The following is an 18,017-nucleotide window of genomic DNA, read 5'->3' as shown; positions in this document are numbered from 1 at the left end:
ACACGCCAACAGATGATGATCAGCGAAGCTGAGGATGGAGACACGCTCATACATAACGATCTAAAAGGCGAACCTGTGACACTGCTGCTTAAACTGTGAGGCAAGGACTCTGACACCCTGACACGGCTGCTTGGACTTGTCGACACACTGGCACTGCTACTTGAACTGCCTGACACACTGACACTGCTGCTTAACCTGTGAGGCAAGGACTCTGAAATCCTGACACGGCTGCTTAGACTTGTCGACACACTGGTACTGCTACTTGAACTGTCTGACACACTCACACTACTGCTTAACCCGTGAGGCAAGGACTCTGACACCCTGACACGGCTGCTTGTACTTGTCGACACACTGGCACTGCTGCTTAAACTGTGAGGCAAGGACTCTGACACCCTGACACGGCTGCTTGGTCTTGTCGACACACTGGCACTGCTACTTGAACTGTCTGACACACTGACACTGCTGCTTAACCTGTAAGACAAGGACTCTGACACCCTGATACGGCTGCTTCGACTTGTCGACACACTGGCGCTGCTACTTGAACTGTCTAACACACTGACACTGCTGCTTAACCTGTAAGACAAGGACTCTGACACGCTGACACGGCTGCTTGGTCTTGTCGACACACTGGCACTGCTACTTGAACTGTCTGACACACTGACACTGCTGCTTAACCTGTAAGACAAGGACTCTGACACCCTGACACGGCTGCTTGGACTTGTCGACACACTGGCACTGCTGCTTAAACTGTGAGACAAGGACTCTGACACCCTGACACGGCTGCTTGGACTTGTCGACACACTGGCACTGCTACTTGAACTGTCTAACACACTGACACTGCTGCTTAACCTGTGAGGCAAGGACTCTGACACCCTGACACGGCTGCTTGGTCTTCTCGACACACTGGCACTGCTACTTGAAGTGTCTGACACACTGACACTGCTACTTAACCTGTAAGACAAGGACTCTGACACCCTGACACGGCTGCTTGGACTTGTCGACACACTGGTACTGCTACTTGAACTGTCTGACACACTGACACTGCTGCTTAACCTGTAAGACAAGGACTCTGACACCCTGATACGGCTGCTTGGACTTGTCGACACACTGGCGCTGCTACTTAAACTGTCTAACACACTGACACTGCTGCTTAACCTGTAAGACAAGGACTCTGACACCCCGACACGGCTGCTTGGACTTGTCGACACACTGGCACTGCTGCTTGAACTGTCTAACACACTGACACTGCTGCTTACACTGTGAGACAAGGACTCTGACACCCTGATACGGCTGCTTGGTCTTGTCGACACACTGGGACTGCTACTTGAAGTGTCTGACACACTGACACTGCTACTTAACCTGTAAGACAAGGACTCTGACACCCTGACACGGCTGCTTGGACTTGTCGACACACTGGTACTGCTACTTGAACTGTCTGACACACTGACACTGCTGCTTAACCTGTAAGACAAGGACTCTGACACCCTGATACGGCTGCTTGGACTTGTCGACACACTGGCGCTGCTACTTAAACTGTCTAACACACTGACACTGCTGCTTAACCTGTAAGACAAGGACTCTGACACCCCGACACGGCTGCTTGGTCTTGTCGACACACTGGCACTGCTGCTTGAACTGTCTAACACACTGACACTGCTGCTTAAACTGTGAGACAAGGACTCTGACACCCTGATACGGCTGCTTGGTCTTGTCGACACACTGGGACTGCTACTTGAAGTGTCTGACACACTGACACTGCTGCTTAACCTGTAAGACAAGGACTCTGACACCCTGACACGGCTGCTTGGACTTGTCGACACACTGGTACTGCTACTTGAACTGTCTGACACACTGACACTGCTGCTTAACCTGTAAGACAAGGACTCTGACACCCTGACACGGCTGCTTGGACTTGTCGACACACTGGCGATGCTACTTAAACTGTCTAACACACTGACACTGCTGCTTAACCTGTAAGACAAGGACTCTGACACCCCGACACGGCTGCTTGGACTTGTCGACACACTGGCACTGCTGCTTAAACTGTGAGGCAAGGACTCTGACACCCTGACACGGCTGCTTGGACTTGTCGACACACTGGCACTGCTACTTGAACTGTCTAACACACTGACACTGCTGCTTAAACTGTGAGACAAGGACTCTGACACCCTGATACGGCTGCTTGGTCTTGTCGACACACTGGCACTGCTACTTGAACTGTCTGACACACTGACACTGCTGCTTAACCTGTAAGACAAGGACTCTGACACCCTGACACGGCTGCTTGGACTTGTCGACACACTGGCACTGCTACTTGAACTGTCTAACACACTGACACTGCTGCTTAACCTGTGAGGCAAGGACTCTGACACCCTGACACGGCTGCTTGGTCTTCTCGACACACTGGCACTGCTACTTGAACTGTCTGACACACTGACACTGCTGCTTAACCTGTAAGACAAGGACTCTGACACCCTGACACGGCTGCTTGGACTTGTCGACACACTGGTACTGCCACTTGAACTGTCTGACACACTGACACTGCTGCTTAACCTGTAAGACAAGGACTCTGACACCCTGACACGGCTGCTTGGACTTGTCGACACACTGGTACTGCTACTTGAACTGTCTGACACACTGACACTGTTGCTTAACCTGTAAGACAAGGACTCTGACACCCTGACACGGCTGCTTGGACTTGTCGACACACTGGTACTGCCACTTGAACTGTCTGACACACTGACACTGCTGCTTAACCTGTAAGACAAGGACTCTGACACCCTGACACGGCTGCTTGGACTTGTCGACACACTGGTACTGCTACTTGAACTGTCTGACACACTGACACTGTTGCTTAACCTGTAAGACAAGGACTCTGACACCCTGACACGGCTGCTTGGACTTGTCGACACACTGGCACTGCTACTTGAACTGTCTGACACACTGACACTGCTGCTTAACCTGTAAGACAAGGACTCTGACACCCTGACACGGCTGCTTGGACTTGTCGACACACTGGCACTGCTACTTGAACTGTCTGACACACTGACACTGCTGCTTAACCTGTGAGAGGACTCTGACACTCTGACACGGCTGCTTGGTCTTATCGACACACTGGCACTGCTACTTGAACTGTCTAACACACTGACACTGCTGCTTAACCTGTAAGACAAGGACTCTGACACCCTGACACGGCTGCTTGGACTTGTCGACACGCTGGCACTGCTACTTGAAATGTATAACACACTGACACTGCTGCTTAAACTGTGAGACAAGGACTCTGACACCCTGATACGGCTGCTTGGACTTGTCGACACGTTGGCGCTGCTACTTGAACTGTCTGACACACTGACACCGCTGCTTGAACTTGGAAACAAAGTGGCACTGCTGCTTGAACTTTTAGACAAACAAGAACCGATACCCAAACACGTAAAAAAATTGACACTATTACTTGTACTTGTAGAGAAACTGGCATTGCTACTTGAACTTGTAGACAACTTGAAACTGCGGCTTGAACTGTCAAACACAGTGGTACTACTTCTTGAACTGTGGGAAACATTGGCACTGCTGCTTTCGCTGTCCGATACATTGACACTATTACTTGAACTTGTAGACAAACTGCCACTGCTGCTTGAACTATTAGACACTCTGGTACTGCTGTTGGAACTGTCAGAAACACTGGCACTGCTGCTGAAACTTAAGGACTCTGAAACACTAACGCTGTTGCTGGAACTGACAGACACTCTGGCAGTGCTGCTTGAACTGTCAGACACACTGACACTGCTGCTAGAACTTGGCGACACACTGGTACTGCTGCTTAAATTTATGGACTCTAAAACACTATCGCTACTACTGGAACTGTCAGACACACTGGCACTGCTGCTGGAAATTATGGACTCTAAAACACTTTCGCTACTGTTAAGACTTGGCGACACAGTTGCAATGCTGCTTGAACTGTCAGACACACTAAAACTACTGCTAAAACTTAGCGGCACACTAATACTGCTGCTTGAACTTACGGAGTCTGAAACACTAGGGCTGCTGCTGGAACTTAGCGACACAGTGGTACTGCTGCTGGAACTTGGTGGCACAGTGACACTCCTGCTTGAACTTAGCGACACGCTAATACTACTCCTTAAACGTAAGTACACCAAAACACTAGCGCTGCTGTTTAATCTGTCAGCCACACTGTCACTACTGCTGGAACTTGGCGAAAGAGTGGCAGTTGTGCTTGAACTTGGCGAAACACTAGCACTGCTTCTTGAGCTGTCAGACACACTGACACTGCTGTTAGAACCTGGCGACACTCTAGTACTGCTGCTTAAACTTATGGACTCTGAAACACTATCGCTGCGGCTTGAACTGTCAGACACACTAGCACTGCTGCTGAAAACTGGCGACACAGTGGCACTGCTGCTGGAACTTGGCGACACACTGGTACTGCTGCTTAAAGGTAAGGACTCTAAAATACTAGCGCTGCTGCTTGAACTGTCAGACACACCGCCACTACTGCTAGAAATTGGCGACTGAACGGTGGCACTTCTGCTTGAACTTGGCGATACATTGGCTCTGTTGCTTGAACTGTCAGACAAACTAACACTGCTCCTAGAACTTGGTGACACACTGGTACTGCTGTTTAAACTTACGTATTCTGAAACGCTGAAACTCCTGCTTAATCTTTTAGACACCCTGACACTGCTGCTGGAACTGTCAGAGACACTGAAAGTGCTACTTAAACTGTCCGACACTCTGGCACTGCTGCTGTAACTTACGGTTTCTGAAACGCTGGCGCTGCTCCTGGAACCGTCAGACGAACTGGCACTGTTGCTTGAACTTACGGACTCTGAAACACTAGTGCTGCTGCTGGAACGTGGTAACACAGTGGCAATGCTGCTTGAACTGTAAGACACAATGAAACTACTGCTAGAACTCCCTGACACACTGGTACGACTGCTGCTTAAACTTACGGAATCAGAAACACCAACGCTGCTGCTAAAACTGTCAGACCCGTTGGCACTGCTGCTTGAACTTGGCGACACACTGGTACTGCTGCTTGAACTTACGGAATCTGAAACACTAGCACTGGTACTGGAATTGTCAGACACACTAGTACTACTACTGGGACTTGGCGACAGAGTAGAACTGCTACTGGAACTTGCCGACACATAGACACTTCTGCTTGAACTTGGCGACACACTGGTACTGCTGCTTGAACTTACGGACTCTGAAACACTAGCGCTGCTGCTGGAAATGTCAGCACTGCTGCTAAAACTTGGCAACACATTGCCTCTAGCACTGCTCCTGAAACTTTCAGACACATTTTTACTCCTGCTGGAACCTGACGACACAGGGGCACTGCTGCTTAGACTTGGGAACACACTGGTACTGCTGCTTGAATGTAAGGACTCTAAAACACTAGCGCTGCTGCTGGAACTGTAAGACCCACTGGCACTACTGCTGGAACTTGGCAAAAAAATAACATTTCTGCTTGAACTTGACAACACACTGGAACTGCTTCTTGTACTTTCAAACACATTAAAAATGCTGCTAGAGCTTGGCGTCATACTGGTGCTGCTGCTTAAACCTATGGACTCTGAAACACTATCGCTGCTGCCGAGACTCTCAGATGCACTGGTACTGCTACTGGAAAATACGGACTCCAAAACAATAGCGATGCTGCCGGCACTTGGCGAAATAGTGGCACTGCTGATTAAACTTGGCGACAGAGTGGCAATGCTGCTTGAACTGTCAGACAAGATGACGCTGCTGCTAGAACTTGGCAACACACTGGCACTGCTCCTTGAACTTACCGAGTCTAAAAAACTTGCGCTGCTGCTGAAAATGTCAGAGACACTGGCACTGCTTCTTGAACTTATGGACCCTGAAACACTGGCAATGCCGCTTGAACTTTTAGACGCACTGACACTGCTGTTAGAACTAACGGAATCTGCAACACTTGTGTTGCTGCTGAAACTGTCAGACACACCGGCACTGCTGTTAAAACTTGACGACAAACTGGCACTGCTGCTTGACCTTACGGACTCTGAAACATTAGTGTTGCTGCTGGAACTGTCAGACACACTGACTCTGCTGATGGAACTTGGCGACAGAGTAGCACCTCCGCTTGAACTTGGCGACACACTGGTACTGCTCCTTGAACTTACGGACACTAAAACACTAGCGCTGCTGCTTGAACTGTCAGACACACTGGCAATGCTGCTGGAGCTTGGCAAAACAGTGGGACTGCCGCTTAAACTAACGGACACTGAAACACTAGCGGTGCTGCTAGAACTGTCGGACACACTGGTACTGCTAATTAAACCTACGTATTCTGAAACACTATAATTGCTGCCTAAGCTTTCAGACACACTGACACTGCTGCTGGAACTGTCAGAGACACTGAAAGGGGTGCTTGAACTGTCCGACACACTGGCACTGCTGCTGTACCTTACGGTTTCTAAAACGCTTGCGCCTCTACTAGAAACGTCAGACAAACTGGCACTGTTGCTTGAACTTACGAACTCACTAGCGCTGCTGCTGAAACTGACAGACACAATGGCGCTTCTGCTGGAAACACTAGCACTGCCGCTGGAACTGTCAGACACACTGGCAGTGCTGCTAGAACTTGGGGATACAGTGGCACTGCTGCTTAAACTTGGCGACAGACTGGTACTGCTGCTTGAAGTTACGGATTCTGGAACACTAGCGCTGCTGCTAAAACTTAGAGATTCTGAAACACTTGCGCTCCTGCTGGAACTGTCAAACACACTGCCACTGCTGCTGAAAATTACGGATTCTAAAACACTAGCGCTGCTACTGGAACTGTTTGAGACGCTGGCACTGCTGCTGGAAATTTGCCACACAGTGGCACTGCTGCTTCGACTTACGTGCTCTGAAACACTAGTAGTGCTGCTGGAACTGTAAGACCGACTGACCCTGCTGCTGGAACTTGGCGACACAGTAGCACTTCTGCCTGAACTCTGCGACACACTGGTACTGCTGCTTGAACTTAAGGAATTTGAAAGACTAACGCGGCTTCTGGAAATGTCTGACACGCTAACACCGCTACTGGAGCTTGACGACTCAGTGGCACTGCTGCTTGAACTTACAGACTTCAACACAATAGTGCTGCTGCTGGACCTGTCAGACACACTTGCATTGTTGCTGGAAGATACAGAGTTTGAAACACTAGCACTGCTGCTGGAACTGTCAAACACACTGGTACTGCTGCTGGACCTGAGCGACACGGTGGCACTACTACTTGAACTTGCCGACAGACCCGTACTGCTGCTTGAACTTATGGACTCTGCAACATTAGCGCTGCTACTTGAACTGTTAGAGGCACTGGCACTACGGCTGGAACTTAAGGAAAAAATGGCACGTCTCTTTGAGATTGGCGATTCACTGGCACTGTTGCTTGAATTACTAGACACATTGACAGTGCTGCTAAAACTTGGTGACACACTGGTCCTGCTGAGTAAACTTATGGATTCCGAAACACTATCGCTGATACTCAAACTGTCAGACAAACTAACATTGCTGCTAGAATTTGGCGCCAAACTGGTCCTGCTGCCTAAACTTATGGACTCTGAAACACTATCGCTGCTGCTGGAACTGTCAGACACACTGGCGCTGCTACTGGACCTTTTCGAGACAGTGGCACTGCTACTTAAACTTGGCAACAAACTGGTACTGCTACTTGAACTTACGGACTCTGAAACACTAGCGCTGCTGCTGGAACTGTCAGACACAATGGTACTGCTGCTGGAACTTACGGACTCTGAAACACTTGCACTGCTGCTGAAAACGTCAGACACACTGGCACTACCTCTGGAACTTGGCGAAACAGTGGCACTTCTGCTTGAATTTGGCGACACACTGGCACTCCTTCTTGAAATATTAGACACACTGACACTGCTGCTAGAACTTGGCGACACACTGGTACTGCTTCTTAAACTTAAGGACTGTGAAACACTATTGGTCCTTTTGGAACTGTAAGACACACTGGCACTACTGCTGGAACTCAGGAAAACAATTACACGTCCGCTTGAGCTTGGCGATACACTGGCACTGTTGCTTGAAGTATCAGACACATTGACACTGCTGCTAGACCTTAGGGACACACTGGTCCTGCTGCCTAAACTTATAGATTCCAAAACACTTTCGCTGATGCTTGAACTGTCAGACACACTAACACTGTTCCTAGAACTTGGCGCCACACTGGTCCTGCTGCTTAAACGTATGGACTCTGAAGCCCTATCGCTGCTGCTGGAACTGTCAGACACACTGGCACTGCTGCTAGAAATCACGGACTGTAAAACACTAGCGCTGCTGCTTGAACTTGGTGAAACACTGGCAATGCTGCTTGACCTGTCAGGCACACTGACACTGCTGCTAGAACTTACGGAATCTAAATCACTAGGGCTGCTGCTGGAACTGATAGACACAATGACACTGTTGTTTGGACTAACTGACTCTGAAACACTAGCGCCGCTGCTGGAATTATCAGACACACTAACACTGCTGCTAAAACGTGGCGAGACAGTGGCACTGCTGCCTGAACCTACGGACTCTGAAACAATAGTGCTGCTGCTAAAACTTTCAGACACAATGACACTGCTGCTGGAACTTGGTGACACAGAAGCACTTCTGCTTGAACTCTGCGACACCCTGATACTGCTGCTTGAACTTCCGGACTCTGAAGCACTAGCGCCGCTGCTGGAACTGTCAAACATACTAGCACTGCTACTTGAACTTACCGACTCTGAAACACCAGCGCTGCTGGCAATGTCAGACACACTGGCCCTGCTTCTAGAACTTGGTGACACAGTGGCACTGCTGCTTGAGCTTGGCGACACAGTGGCACTGCTGCTTAAACTTGACGACAAACTGGTACTGCTGCTTAAACTTACGGACTTTGAAACACTAGCGCCGCTGATGGAACTTGGGGAATGAGAAGCACCTCTGCTTGAACTTGCCGACACTCTGACATTGCTGCTTGAACTTACTGACTCTGAAACACTAGAGCTGCTGCTAAAACTGTCATACATACTGGCACTCCTGCTCAAACTTACGGATTCTGAGCCCCTGGGGCTGCTGGAACTGTCAGACACCCTGGCACTGCTGCTGGAACTTGACGACAAAATGGTACTGCTGCTTGAACGTACGGACTCTGAAACCATAGTGCTGCTGCTGGAACTGTCCGACACGCTAACCCTGGTGCGGGAACTTGGCGACACAGTAGCACTTCTGCTTAAACTCTGCGACACACTGGTACTTCTGCTTGAACTTACAGACGTTAAAACAGTAGCACTGCCGTTTGAAATGTCAGACACACTGGCACTGCTGCTCGAGCTTGACAACACAGTGGCACTGCTGCTTAAACTTACGGAATCTAGAACACTAGCGCTGCTGCTGGAACTGTTGGACACACTGGTACTGCTACTGGAACTTGCGGATTCTGAATTACTAGGACTGCTGCTGACACTCTCAGACCCTCTGGCACTTCCGCTGGAACTTACGGGCTCTGAAACACTAGCGCTGTTGGTGGAACTGTCAGACACTCTAGAACTCATGCTGGAACTTGGCGACACAGTGGCACTGCTACTTGAACTTACAAACTCTGAAACATCAGTGCTGCTTTTGAAACTGTCAGACACCCTAAGCCTACTGCTGGAACTTGGCGACACACTTATGTTGCTGCTGCTTGAACTTACAGACTTTGAAACACTAGTACTGCTGCTTGAAATGTCAGACACACTGGTACTGCTGCTAGAGCTTGACGACACAGTGGCACTGCTGCTTGAACTTACGTAATCTACAACACTAGCACTGCCGCGGGAAATGTCAGACACACTAACACTGCTGCTGGAACTTGCGGATTCTGAAACACTAAGGCTGCTACTGGAACTGTCAAACACACTGGCACTGCTGCTGGAACGTACGGATTCTGAAACACTAGCGCTGCTGCTGAAACTGTCAGACACAGTGAGCCTGCTCCTTGGACTTACGGACTCTGAAACACTAGCACTACTGCTGGAAATGTCGGAGACAATGGCACTGCTGCTGGAACTTACAAACGCTGAAAAACTAGCGCTGCTGATCGAACTATTGGACACACTGGCACTGCCGCTGGACCTGGGCGACAGAGTGGTGCTGCTTAAACTTGCCGTCAAATCCGTACTGCTGGTTGAACTTATGGGCTCTGCAACATTAGCGCTTGAACTTTCAGACTCGCTGACACTGCTGCTGAAACCTGCGAAATCTGATACACTAGCGCTGGTGGTGGAACTCTCAGACACACTGACACTGCTGCTAAAACGTGACAAGACTGTGGCACTAGCGCTGCTGCTTAAACTGTCAGACACACGGGTACTGGTGCTGGAACTTGGTGAAACAGTGGAAAGGCCTAAATTTGTCGACAGGGTTGAGCTGCTGCTTGAACTTACGGACTCTAAAGCATTAGTGCTGCTGCTGGAATTGTCAGATACACTGGCACTGCTGCTTAAACTTTCAGAGACGGTGACACTGCTGCTGGAACCTGCGGAATCTGAAACACTAGCGCTGGTGCTGACACTGTCAAACACACTGGCACTGCTGCTAAAATTTAGCGATACAGTGGCAGTAGCGCTGCTGCCCAAAAGATCAGACACACTGGAACTGCTGTTTGAACTTACGGAGGCTGCGGCACTTCTGCTTGAACTTGGCGACACACTTGCACTGCTGCTTGAACTGTCAGACACACTGGCACTGCTACTTGAACTTACCGACTCTGAAAAACTGGCACTGCTGCTTGAAATTTCAGACACACTGACAGTGCTACTGGATCTTATGGAATGCGAAACACTAGCGCTGCTGCTTGAACTGTCAGACACTTTGGTTCTGCTGCTAAAACTTGGCGACACAGTGGCACTGCTGCTTGAACTTCTGGACCCTGAAACACTTGTGCTGCTGCTGGAACTTTCAGATACACTTGTCCTGCTGCTGGACCTTCCGGACTCTGAAACGCTTGCGCTGCTGCTGGAACTGTGAGACACACTGGAACTGCTTCTGGCACTTGGCGAAGCAGTGGCACTGGTGCTAAAACTTGGCGACACAGTGGCACTGCTGCCCGAACTTCTGGACTCTGAAACACTAGCGCTGCTGCTCGAACTGTCAGACACACTGGCCTTGGTGCTGGACCTTACAGACTCTGAAACACTTACGCTGCTGCTGAAACTGTCAGACACACTGAAACTACCTCTGGAACTTGGCGAAACAGTGGCACTGCTGCTAGAACTTGGCGACACACTGGTCCTCCTTCTTAAACTTATGAACTCTGAAACACTATCGCCGATGCTTGAACTGTCAGACACACTAACATTGCTGCTAGAACTTGACGACACACTGGTCCTGCTGCTTAAACTTATGAACTCTGAAACACTATCGCTCCTGCTGAAACTGTCGGACACACTGGCACTGCTGCTGGAAATTGTGGACTGTGAAACACCAGCGCTGCTGCTGGAACTTGGCGACACAGTGGCACTGCTGCTTGAACTTGCCGACACAGTGGCAATGCTGCTTAAGCTCTCATTCATACTGACACCGCTACTAGACCTTGGCGATGCACGGGTACTGCTCCTTGAAATTACGGACTCTGAAACATTAGCGCTGGTGCTGGAACTGTCAAAGACACTGGCACTGCTACTTGCATTTACGGCCTCTGAAACACTGGCACTGCTGCTTGAAATTTCAGACACACTGATACTGCTGCTTGAACTTACGGAATCTGAAACACTAGCGCTGCTGCTGGAACTTGGCGACACAGTAACACTTCTGCTTGAAATCTTTGACACACTGGTACTGCTTCTTGAACTTACGACCTCTGAAGTACTAGCGCTGCTGCTGGAACTTGGCGACACAGTGGCACTTCTGCTTGAAATCTTTGACACACTGCTATTGCTTCTTGAACTGACGACCTCTGAAGTACTAGCGCGGCTGCTGGAACTTGGTGACACAGTAGCAATTCTGCTTGAACTTGGCGAGACACTGACACTGCTGCTTGAAGTTACGGACTCTGAAACGCTAGCGCTGCTGCTGGAACTGTCAGACACACTGGCACTGCTGCTGGAGCTTGGCGACATAGCGGCACTGCTGCTGGAACTTGACGACACACTGACACTGATGCTTGAAGTTACGGACTCTGAAACACTTGCGCTTCGGCTGGAACTGTTAGACGCACTGAGACTATTGCTTGAATTGATGGACTCAGTAACACTAGGGCTACTGCTGACACTGTCAGACACACTGGTACTTCTGCTGGACTCAGAAACACGTGCGCTGCTGGTGACTCTGTCAGACGTCCCGGCACTTCTGCTGGTACTTAGAAAATCTGAGACACTAGCGCTGCTGCTGGAACTGTCAGACAAGCTGATACTGTTGCTAGAACTTGGTGACACACTGGTACTGCTGCTCAAACTTACGGACTCTGAAACAGCAGCGCTGCTTCTGGAACTGTCCGACACACTGGCACCGCTGCTAGAACTTGGCGACACAATGACTCTACTACTTGAACTTGGCGACACACTGGTACTCCTGCTGGAACTTAGGGATTCTGAAAAATTAGCGCTGCTGCTGGAACTTTCAGACACACTGGCATTGCTGCTGCTGGAAGTTACGTATTTAGAAACAATAGCGCTACTGCTGGAACTGTCAGAGACACTGGTACTGCTGCTGGAACTTACGGATTCTGAAACACTAGCGCTGCTACTGGAACTGGCAGACAGACTGGCACTGCTACTTGGCCTTACGGACTCTGAAACACTAGCGCTGCTTCTGGAGCTATCAGACAAACTGGCACTGCTGCTGGAACTGTCAGAGACACTGAGACTGCTGCTTGAACTGTCCGACACACTGGCACTGGTGCTTGAACTTGGCGACACACTGACACTGCTGCTTGAACTTTTAGATATACTGCCATTGCTGCTTGAACTATCCGACACAGCAGCGCTGCTGCTTGAACTGTTTGACACAGTGGCACGGCTGCTTGATCTTTGAGACACACTTGCACTTGTGCTTGAACTTGGAGACACACTGAAACTGCGGCTTGATTCTGAAACTAGTCCAGCAATGGTGCTTTGATTTGGAGTCACACTGAAATGGCTGATTGAGGCAGTTTGACCTGGAAAAGTGCAATAATTTATAAGGAACATGCTAAACATGTATTGTTGGGACAGGTATTTTGCTGCCTGTAGGTGACGTTAAATACATGTCAGTCCACAGATTTCCCTGAGAACTTCCTTGATATCGACATTGTTACACCGAAATATTCCCTTTATACCATACCAGTAATAAAGTGACTAAATATGTCCTATCCGCTTGATATAGGTTTACTGCAGGCCGGAGAGTGGAAAAGCCTTATGACTCAGAAGACCTGTCTCAAAGCTCTTTTCAATGCTCGTGTTACTCTCTGTATTAAGACAAAACAAGGTTGCTCTTTTCTCTCAGCGATAGGGAAGCAAATTAAACTAAACCTTGTTTGTAAAAGGTAATTCCATGATTTCAACTACAATTTGGAATAAATAAGCACGAGTAAAGTTTTAAAAGGCTAACAAAATTGCACTCTTTTTTAACGAAACAGAATCGAGTAAATTAGTCAAATATATTATTAGCAGATTAATTGTTTTATTTGTAATCGATTTGTTGTCGTTTCGTTTGAATACCTGGTTGCCAGATGATATATTCATCATGTCATTCATCATCGGGCATGCGCACTGATTTTATTGTATTAACACAAGCTGAGCCAGTTATTTTGACGACGTTCGCTATTTTGAACATTTTTGCTTTTCCCTTGAAAAATCGAGGTAGTGGGATTCAACCTTAGCTTATGCCGAGAACGGCTTTTCTATAAGAAAGGAACCAACCAGGATTTTAAATATGTTATAAAGCATTTCCTGCTCACTGCATGACCCAGATCCCTGCACGAGATCTGCATCTGTCTGTCTACAAATATTGTTCTGCTCATGCCCAATATTGTCTGACAGTGATTTGAGATATGGTTCCCAGAGGCCATAACCTTTATGGTCAGCACTAATAATCGGATCGAGTTCCGGCCCAAATTGGATGGTGAGCTAATGTTAACCACAGCGATTGCTGTCTCTTGGATGTATGCGCAACGCTGACTGAGAACGTGAGGGCGCTGGGGACGAGAAATTTATATTCCGGTCTTGTTTTGCTGTGTCCACTTCTGGTCGGTGCTGTGCATGAGGAATGGCACCTCGTTTCCCAGAATTGTTGGAGAACGATTTGAGGTGTAATATAGAATACGTTTCTTTAAAGAAGGCAACAGAAGTTGCTCTTTACCTATTTCGGTAATGTTTAAAAGGAAAAACGGAACGGCATAAAGCCGGGCGAGCTTATATCATGGAAGGACAAGCTTGCAACACAGGTGCTGGGACAGTTCCGCTGTTACTTTAGCAAGGCAACGCGCACTTGAGGTCTCGGAAAATAATCGCGAAATCCCAACTTAATGACTAAATGATAACTGAACAATTATTGAACACAGTTATTGCAAAATCTCGTGATTTCTGCGAGTTTCGAAGATCAAGTACAATTCATCAGGTCTTCACTGATAAGACACGATATTTTACTAAGCCCCGTGCAATAATTGTTTATTTTGTCTCAAGATGGAATTCAATTGCGAAAAAGTTCTAAATAACTTTCAAGAAATATAAATTGAACTTATTATTCATAGATATTTATATAATGAGTCAAACTATTGTCGCATTTTGATTGGTCCTATGATCTCTTGGAAGACAGTTTACATTATTGCAATCCGAGATAGATTCCATGTTGCCGTGCGTCTGTTCGTTAATGGGTCACAGATGACGTCAAAATGTGCTGAGAACATAAGTAAAACCATCGCCTAACGGCTGGTGTGCCACCTTTTTTCTTACCACGTTTTGCCGTCCTCTGTGATCTAATGCACTAAGCAGACTCTCGACAACATGGTGTCTCTTTATTAAATTTACACTGGCTTAAAAATTTAAGGTGACCTAAAGTTATCAAAACAACTTTAATTGATTAATATGTTTTGACAGAATGGCATGATTGGCGCCCTAGGGCCTCAGAGGACAAAGCAAGGTATGTGAGCATTTGAGCCAAGAAGACAATAGTTTTAAACATGCCTACGGTTTGCGCATGGAGTTTAGTTAAAAAAGAAAAAAGATTTGTAAATTCAGTTAATCTTAAATGTCGATAAACAATCAATGTTAGGCCGAAAACAACAGTACTATCCTTTCAATGAGGCTCTGTCTAAGTTCTCAAGTCACTGCAGTCGCGTGCTTATTTGTTTCGTCGCATATATTTGATAAAATAAAGCTGTGTTCACATTAAAGCATTAGAGTAAACCTGTTTCGCCTAAACATGTTTGTTATCGCATGGTTCACATCAGATGTCGGTTTCAAACACGTTTCATACATGGTTGTATGGTACTCGCATAAATTTTTTACACTTCATTAAGTTTTGCGACAATGCTCTCCCAAATATCCTGCTTTCTACCCATCGCCGATAATTGCCGTTGTATTTCTTCATCGGCCCATATTTCAACTAGACATTTGGCCTCTTAATAGCCCCATAATCATGTTTCTATTTATTACAATTAAATGGCAGATTTACAAAAAAAAAAACAACAACAACAAAAAAAAAAACAATAACAAAAGAAAAAAAAAGAAAGAAATTAAAAGCCGTAAGGATAATTTGTAAAAGAGTTGCGTGACCCCATATAAAAACAAATCACCACATAAAATTATAAAAATTGCAATACTCACACTAAAACTGTAATAATATTTACAATTAATGAGGATAAATATTATTGAGTTTCAACCATGATTCGCTCAATACACTGTCTGATGTGAACACTTTTCATAACGAAACATGTTTTATTCGTGATCAGACTAATCATGTTTCGGCCTTGTGTGAACACAGCTTAATTAGACAACTGAATGCAACAGAAGTTCTATCACTTCTGTTATGACAACAAGAGGTGATAGAACCTCTGTTATACAGAAGAGAACCATTTAGAGTGTCTTATTATTTCAAATTATATAAACAAAACTATTTCTGTCAGAGCGATATATAGAAGGACACTGGGTCAACATGAATGAATGCTGTTTTCAGAAACATGACTTTTGACAACATGGCGCCAGGCGAGCTTTCCAAATATGGCATGTAGATCTGAAACAGCATGCATGAACGAGATTTTCCGCGTGAACCAAATACAGAGCTGTTGTTACTTTCATAATATACAAGATACATCACTATTTACCCAATTCCTAAACCAACCAAACCGATGGGTATTTTGATTCTTGTAATAATTCTCATTGTTGTGTAATACGCGATTTGCATGATGGCCTCACTTGAATACGATTAAGAGAATCCTTCACTTTTTCTGTTTCTTATGTTAATTAGGGCAATTGTTATTTAAAATTTAAATGATAAAGAAAAACAAAAGGAATTCTGGGATGACGACAACGTCCAAATCTGCTATCGCTAATGGTTCATTTACAAATGCTTCTAAGAGAGTTCTAGTAACGAAGAAGCTTTCTACTATATTCAAAACTTTATCGCGCATTTCTTAAATTAAACCGTCGGAAGAAAATGTACCGTGGCGCCTTTTGTCTATGTGTTAAAAACATCGTACTGAAGTTATTAAGAACATTTGCTTTTATTGCACCACACGCTATTATTTCCGCATCCGTTTGAGAATGCTAGGATTATCCAGTATTAAACCATAGTTAGTTACTACTATGTTTAAACAGAACAGTTTTTTTCTTCGTGGACAAATTTTTCTGGTCAGCATGCTTATTACAGTCAACTGGCCGAAATTATCGACTCTCTCTACAACATGTCGATAGTTTTGTCGAATTTCGTTACGCCATTAATCGTTCTTTCCGTTACGAAGTTATGTGTTTTACCAACCCAAGCCATTGGCTTAGTGAAGGCTCTATACAGTTTTTGTATCAACAGTATATTAAAGATAATTTACCTGGGCCGTAATAACACCGATAACAAAATAATGAAATAAACGATACCTTCACACGCATTCTTAAACGCCAGACAGAACAGCACTATAAGAAAGGTGGAAAATTCTGTAAATTTCCTCAGTCCGTCCATTTAAAACTGATACGTTAACCGACTGACACAAGCTTGCAAGGAGTTGACAGAGTCCTTCCCAATGAGTTAAATATCACGGTTTTTAGCGTTTTGCAAAACTTGTTTTGCGTTGGTCAGATCTGCAACTCCATGAGCCGCAAAAAGTTAGGAAAGCTGTAGTTTTGCTTAACAAAGAAAATTTTGAGACACGTCTTGTTGTCTCTCTGAGTCGGCCGACCAGAAAATGAATAAGACCCGAGGGCATGATAGAGACGTGGTTTATTTCACACCACTGATTGCCATTAATTGTCCTTTAGCCAATTGTGACGTCATCGCTTTCACATGACAAGATATTTTTTAATGATCATCTGATAAATTAGGAAACTTTTTTACAAGGCAGGACTGAATGAGAAAGATGGGATGAACTATGCCAGAGATACACGTGAAATCCAACAAAAAGCCTGACCTCTCCCACCACTGACAATTTATTTGTTATGAAAAGCTGCGCAAATTCCTTAGTAGCAATAGTGAAGAATTGGTCCATGCTTAGCGTGCGTATATCGAGTTATAAATGCACGCGGGAAGTTTGGAGAGCACGAATGAAGCGTAAGAGTTGCTCGAGGCGTAGCCGAGAGCAACTCTAGCTTCTTGAGTGCTCTCCAAACTTCCAAAGTGCATCCATAACTCGATATACGCACAGCTAAAAACATGGCGATAAACGTGACTTGGGCGCTAAAACATGTTTTATTTGTGATTGACTACAAAGTTCTCACAATGCACGGTGAAGGAAAACAAAGGTCATTAGGATCCTAACACGCCACAATAAGTTGAGCAATGGTTGAACGAAAACACTTAACCTGGCCATGGTTTCTAAAATTGTCAATGAA

The 18,017-nt window shown here is 46.4% G+C and overlaps 1 protein-coding gene across 1 annotated transcript in view; it reads right to left on the bottom strand.

Moving 5' to 3' along the window:
• Window positions 1-17,357, bottom strand: part of LOC110051048 (uncharacterized) — a 41,790-nt gene extending 24,433 nt beyond the window's left edge. The window contains exons 1-2 of the mRNA XM_089276644.1: window positions 17,070-17,357; window positions 74-13,159 (exon numbers count right to left, since the gene is read on the bottom strand). Of these exons, the coding sequence (XP_089132770.1) occupies window positions 74-13,159; window positions 17,070-17,151 (13,168 nt within the window). The 5' untranslated portion in view covers window positions 17,152-17,357. The remainder of the gene's footprint in view (window positions 1-73; window positions 13,160-17,069) is intronic.
• Window positions 17,358-18,017: the final 660 nt, after the last annotated feature.

This window comes from Orbicella faveolata, unplaced genomic scaffold (genome assembly GCF_042242905.1).
Source record: "Orbicella faveolata isolate gen_17 unplaced genomic scaffold, um_ofav_v1 contig_46, whole genome shotgun sequence".
Lineage (NCBI taxonomy): Eukaryota > Metazoa > Cnidaria > Anthozoa > Scleractinia > Merulinidae > Orbicella > Orbicella faveolata.
The sequence above is the reverse complement of the archived record's forward strand: the minus strand, read 5'-3'. Positions and strand labels throughout refer to the sequence as shown.